Source organism: Pinus tabuliformis, chromosome 8 (genome assembly GCF_031772625.1).
Source record: "Pinus tabuliformis cultivar Carrire ecotype Pingquan chromosome 8, CPIR1, whole genome shotgun sequence".
In the NCBI taxonomy this organism is placed as follows: Eukaryota; Viridiplantae; Streptophyta; class Pinopsida; order Pinales; family Pinaceae; genus Pinus; species Pinus tabuliformis.
In genome coordinates, this window is record NC_142294.1 from 1,803,735,964 (window position 1) to 1,803,742,528 (window position 6,565).

Genomic DNA, 6,565 nt, shown 5'->3' on the forward strand with positions numbered 1-6,565 from the left:
TCAAACCGAGACTAGATCAAATAACCTTGCCCCTAACACCTTGGATCCAAGGTGTTTAGGCTCTGATACAAAATTAAAGGAAGAAGATGGGTCGAATATGCTTCTTACACTACTGCATAAGAGAAGAATTTGTATAAAAGTAGAACAAAACAATTGCAAACAAATGAAAAAAACAACAAACCATTAAACAACATGATTTTCTGGGGAATACCCTTTTGGAAGATAAACTTCACAGTTCAAAGCATGCTCAATATATTATTAAGCAACATGCAATGTTATCCCCTTAACATGAGTAACCTATAGTGAGCTTCTTTTTGCTTGGCTTGTTACACCAATTCAGTCTTACATGATGCACTTCAAGACTACATTGACCACCCAAACCTACACATGCTAATAAGTTAATCATTGAGGCCTATATATAATGAGGCATTTTACAATGGAGCATTCCATGTCATTCAATAGGCTTCATTATATGAAATACCATGAGAAAATACTATAGATAACCCAATACCATGGGTCCATAAACCATGAATGATAAACCCAACATTGATAGTATTAAGGTTATCCTAACTACTCTATGACTGCGTCAAAAATAACTCAACAATTTAAACATTTTTGACATAAAGAAGTCAGGCGAACCTCCTTTCCGTTGTGCACAAAGAAGGCTATGAAAAAATTTCATATGTTGGGAGGTTTATTGGAAATAAATTCGCATGATTGATTAGACTGGAGGACAATAACCTGAACTCAGCACTTCCCTGAGATTGAAAAATTTCCTCTGTGGAGTTATGCAAACAATCCTAGACTTCAATTGATATAAATAGATTTACATAATTACTATATGACTTAATGCTCTGGAATGGGGAAGATAGAGTTTGGAACCTAGAAAGCTTACTTAATAGTTGTAATTTTTCAGATTTTTTTTGGCAAACCAGCCATTGGAATATACAAGGCAGTTTACTGATCATCAATCATTTCAAAAGATGCAACTAGATCCCAAAGGCCTACTTCAGTGAAAATGAAGCAATAATGAACTATTTTTCAACTATTATATGGAGTTGTCAAAGAAGATTAGACCAAGTTCTATTATTGAGGATAGACTCCGTAGATGATGGGAACTACAAGACACTGAGGATTGGTGGGTAAAAAGATGTCAGTGTATTCGTAAAACTAAAGCTTCTTTTAAATATCGTGTACTAGGATGGATGACAATCAACCAGAGTCTGATTTTAAACCTGGGTTGTGTAGCTCGGCATGCTTAGATAGACTTTGTTTAGAGTTTGCTAGAGGAAGAAACACTGAAACATGCCTTCTAGAATCTGGAGTTTCAGTTTGTCTCACTTTCTCTAGGATTAGATTGCAGCAGAGTATCTATGCTATATGTAGACTCACTCCAGTGGAAAGGAGTAGTTCTGGGATACAACTAGATGATCAGACTCCATGTCCAGAAAATTTGGAGCACCATCCACCTCACAGGCCTCTAATTCTTATGGAACGGGGGTGCATGATAATATTGAATGAGGTTGTTTCAAGCTCAATCTAGGGAAAGTGTTAGCTTTCAACGTTGATTTAACAACACACATTACAGCTAAAGTAGAAATTTTCAGCACAACTATTGATTCTCTAAAGGTTGGAGCTAATGCTGACATGTTGACCTTTCATGGTTATGTTGAACAAGACATTTTGGACAACACTTGGTTCCTATGAAATATTTGATGTAAATCTCATATTTCTCAATGTAATATAAGAAGCATCTTCGAAAGGAAAAAAAAACTATTGCATTTATTTCTAAACAAAAGATCTGGCAGTAGGAACTCATTTTCAATTGGTTAGATTTGCGTTGATCTGGGTTTGATGCTATGTATTGGTCTGGTTTGATGGTTTGACTTTTGAGAAAAGTAAATGGCATTTGTTGTTTTTGAATTAATGGCTTGAATAAATATTTGATTTTATTCCCTGTTAATTAGTCATCTTTCCGTTTGTTTTCTCGTTGTTTAAGGCCTCTCATTTCCACACAAATTTCATTATTCAACCTGAAAAATTAACCCAAAATTTCATCCGATGGTCTTTGCATTTTCTTGTTAGTCACTTCGCAAGCTAGAATTGTCTTTTAATGTTTAGAAAGCTTGAAAATCTTAATTAACCCACTGAGTACACAATTTATAATATAATAAAAGCATTATATGGCCTTTGTAGAAATGGTATGCTGGTAAGTATAACTTCTTATTGAGAAGCAAAGGAAAACCAGATAGCATGGTATTGTGCTGTTCGATTTTTTGGAATATATATGGCATAAACGTGAAGCTTCTTTTCCCCTCAACTGCTTCAAAATTCTGAATATCAGCTTCCTATATTTTTGTCTTATCATGCTGCCAAGCACCCATGACCTTTTAATGACCATCTTGTAGTTTGAATATGCTCTTCTGAACCAAATGTACTGGCATTTCAAGTGTCTCAAAAAGTTAGGAAGCTTGAGAAGATACCTCAAAAATGTTGAGGGGAGGTTGTACTCATCAAATATTATTTGTCTGCAAAGTAGAATGCTACAATGTGCACAACTAAATACAATAAACCAATGAAACCTCTTTATTGTACATATACTAGAGGATAAGCCTTAGTATCAGCTGGAACAGTACTTTATTTTTGGAATTCATGGTTTTCTAGAAATACTTACCATGCCCTTGCAGATCTGGTTTAAGGGAGGTAAATTATGCCCAGCTAGAAGAGTCTTATGGTAAGGTCGCTTCTTATCAAGTGTCAATATCTCTTTTAGTTTTTGGCATATGCCTATCTTTTGTTTATGCAACATTGTGAAGATTGCCCAATGACATCTTTGGATGTCGCTGGAGATGTGTAGCACTCTAAAATATTACATCTCAATAATATCTTCAATCACAGAACTCATTGTTTTAAAATGTTCATTTTTCTGTCTTTCCAATGCATTCTGTAGTGTTCGAAACTATCTCTTCTAATTTTGCCAGTGAGTTTTCTGATCTATTGTTGCAGCATTTCATCCTCTTCTGATGCAAAGACATGTTTCCATTATATATTTTTGGAGTTCCATGAGTACACTTTGCATTTTGATTCTATCGGAAGAACTTGGGTGGGCTAATAACAAGCGCAGAGTTACGTTTCAGCCCCAGCTTCACCAGATCAAGATCAACACTTCCTCACTTTCTTTTCTCTTCTTCAAGGAGTAGATGCTTTCGCTTGATCATTTTAGCTTAAATGTAAATCCTCTTTGCTCTTAATCTCCCAAAGCCATGCAACTTATAATTTAGCTATAGGAGAGGCACTTGGGCAACTTATAGCAATTGAAAGATGTTACAGGAGAATTAAAACTGAATCTCGGAAGACTGTTAATTAAGAGAACCACGGTTTCAACACTCAGAGTACTTTCATGACTCATCAAAACGTTTTGTGTAGGCTTCGGATTCATGTGAAGAAAATAAATTCACGGACTGGTATATGAAAAAGTGGGGTGCTCTGGGCAACAGTTAAATAGATTGATCCCTGCAAGTTTGGATGTGCACCAACAATATATTTTAATTGCCAATTTGTCAAACAAGAATAACTCAGGGACACATCTGATGATGTTGCCAAGGCCTCTTGCTAAGCAATGCATGTTGAGGTTTGCCATTACACTAAAACCTGGCGGCATTAGTAAACTTTCAAACCCTTACCATTAGCTTGAGTGGACCGTCAGGCCCATGTTCTCAGGGTGGCAATTAGTCCACATGGTCGATTCCCAGAGGTGCGGTGGTTAGTCCAACAATCCCCTCTGACATAACTCAGGGGAATCGAACCTCGACCAAGGCTCTAGAGTCTAATATGATGTAGAGGTTTGTCATTACACCAAAATCTGCAGGCATTAGTGAACTTCCAAACCCTTGCCATTAGCATGAGTGGGCAGTTAAGTCCCATGTTCCCATGGTGGTGGTCAGTCCACATGATCGATTCCCAGAGGTGTGGTTGTTAGTCCAACAATGCAATTATCAAATATTATTTTTGGCACATCCCACCACAGTTTTACTGTCAAAATTTAACCCAGTCACAAGCTTAGGTGTCCCCAGACCTTTTGAATCCAAACCTGTAACATAAATTACATTCTTTAAATCTAAAGATGTAACATAAATCACATGTCTTTCCGAGATAAGATTAATATTCTCATCTAACATAAAAGAGATAAAAAGTACTCTTCTGCATCTTTGTCAGATATTTAGGGACAACAAAACCAAATGCATTTGCTGCCACATGCATGAGTACTCTACATATTTTGGGTATATTTAACATGTTTATGGAAATTGCAAGTGAACAGAGTCATATGTTCTGCTCTGAAATTCATATGGCAAGCAGAAAAATGTTTTGTTTAGGAAGTTAGTAAATTGACATGTATACCTAACAACAAACATAAAATCCATTCAAAAATCAGATTTAGCATCAAACATGATCCATTCAAAGATGATCTTCAGTAGAATAATCTCCATTAGTGTGCATATGGAGTTATAATCTCCACTAAGGTGGAAATTAAGAGTGGACTACATGTTAATCTCATACACTGATCGACAGCTACTTCCACCGGCCCCGAACTCCAGCCAAGACAGCATTGAGCAAGAATGCAGAAGAGTACACGAGAGTTCCTTTGTCAATCCACCTGGAAGAAGAGCCCATCAGCTTTTGAGGTTCTGTACCCCTCCTCACCCTTGACGCAGGTTTGCGATCATATTCTGGCGAATACTCACCGAGCAGGTAACAGCCAGTTCCCCACTTCACCCAAACGAGGCCTTGTAATGCAGAATATACCCATCTCCTAAAAGCCTTTATGCCCAAAGCTCCAGCCACTGCGCTGCCTGATGCAATGCACGCTATCTCCAATGCTATTACTGCCTTCAGCATAAGCCTCTTTCTCCCACTAATTTTCTTGGAAAACAATTCCAAACAGTCCATGCCCAAACCAATACAAATGGCTGCTATTATCACAGCAATTCTAGGCTTAGAGGGTGGCAAGGATTGTATTTCATACCATTTTCCAGTCCCTCCAAATGCAACAAGCACAGCCCAAATAATAGAGCAGATCAAATTGACACAACCCACTATAAAGGATAAGGTTCGGAAGCCTAGAATAGCACCTCTAAAGCTCAGCACTTGGCAAACACTGGGGTTGTCGTTATTGGCATCCAGGTCCACAAACACTTGAGCACCAGTTAAAAACGCATTGGCAGCAAACGCATTTCCTTTGCTGTCCAAAACATAACGACTTATTGCCCTTCTGGCTACCAGAGAGCTAGAGAAGCCATCCACTTTGAACAACCCAATTAGTACAACGTTGATTAATACTTCTATGAACCTTGGCACTATTAAGGAGGCAGTTGTGTATAATACTTTTCTGCCCTAACATCTACTCTCCCAGCCAAGTAACTTTCCAAGGCATCGGAAGCCATGACTTCGGTTCCTCTCTCTTCTTGATCTTTAGACTTAAAAGATCTCGCCAGCAGCTCTGTCCAGTTATCACGTAATGGAATGCAGATGCAAATAGACTTTCATTGAATGGGTGTCGTAAATTCGAAATCAAGTGCTTCAGGGACTACAGGGAATTCAACATCGAAATCACCCTTTTCCAATCTCGGCCCATTCTCAGTCTCCTCCACATAAAGCAGGTCCTGGTTGCACCCATGGCAGGCTTTTCTCATGCAAGGCCGAGATGGCAGTAAGCACAAGGTATTAGACAGATTTTTTACTGTTCTAGGCATCCTACGAGCAAGCTCAATTGTGATCTCTTCTACTGTACAAAATACAATGCAATTGCAATTGCATTCACACAGCTCTACAGTGACTGATGCAGAGTCTAATGCAGATTGGGCTGAAGCAGATTTTAAAACAAGACATTTCAGTAGGATGGAGTTCACATCATGTGTATTGTAGATATATTTCATGAATTGCTTGATGGAAGAATTCAATACCTGGCTTGACAGCATTACAACAGAGGCATCTCGATATTCATTTTTCCTGTGCCCCTGATTGGATATGTCCTCTGGTTTTCGAACTCTCAGAGTGGTCATCCCAAACCCATTTATTTTCTTCAGGTCACCTGTTGCTGTGGCTATCAAATCCCTAGCACCCATCTCCAAATAAAGCCTTCCTCTTAACATACTTGTAATGAAAAGTGCCATATTGCCTAAGCAAGTGATTCCTGCAGCAGGAAAATTAACCCATCCTGTCACCGTTTCACTTAATTCCAGCTGTGCTATAGCCATACCAAATAACCATCCTAGCCAAACACCAAACTTTACAATTAGCAACTGCATCTGCATCATGGTCATGTATCCGTTTCCCTGCAAATATTTGAACACATACATTGCAGAGTACCATAAGAGGGGCAGTTTTCACTGGATAAACTCTTAATCTTCCGGTCACTCGATCTTGTGTTTACGAACTTCGAGTAAAGCTACAGAGGCCCTGAATAATCACTAATTCTTCAACCCAATTCATACTATCCTGCAAAAGTTTATAGCATGATTTGACAAATGATGTAGATGGATTCTACCTGAAGTTTATTTATTGTCCA

General features: G+C 38.3%; 1 protein-coding gene across 1 annotated transcript; it reads right to left on the bottom strand.

Annotated features, from left to right (window-relative positions):
- Window positions 1–4,455: 4,455 nt before the first annotated feature.
- On the bottom strand, window positions 4,456–6,320 carry LOC149243443 (uncharacterized). Its single transcript, XM_089371214.1, has 2 exons — window positions 5,589–6,320; window positions 4,456–5,391 (listed from the first exon to the last, which is right to left on the bottom strand). The coding sequence occupies exons 1-2, from the start codon at window positions 6,318–6,320 to the stop codon at window positions 4,570–4,572; spliced, it is 1,554 nt and encodes a 517-aa protein (XP_089227340.1). The 3' UTR covers window positions 4,456–4,569.
- Between the last annotated feature and the right edge of the window lie 245 nt (window positions 6,321–6,565).

Excerpts from the sequence above, each read along its gene's own strand:
- LOC149243443 (XM_089371214.1), bottom strand. The coding sequence starts at position 6,320 with ATGACCATGATGCAGATGCAGTTGCTAATTGTAAAGTTTGGTGTTTGG. Across the intron at positions 5,392-5,588 it reads ATTTCGATGTTGAATTCCCT|GGCAGAAAAGTATTATACAC; the intron begins GTAGTCCCTGAA and ends AGTAGATGTTAG.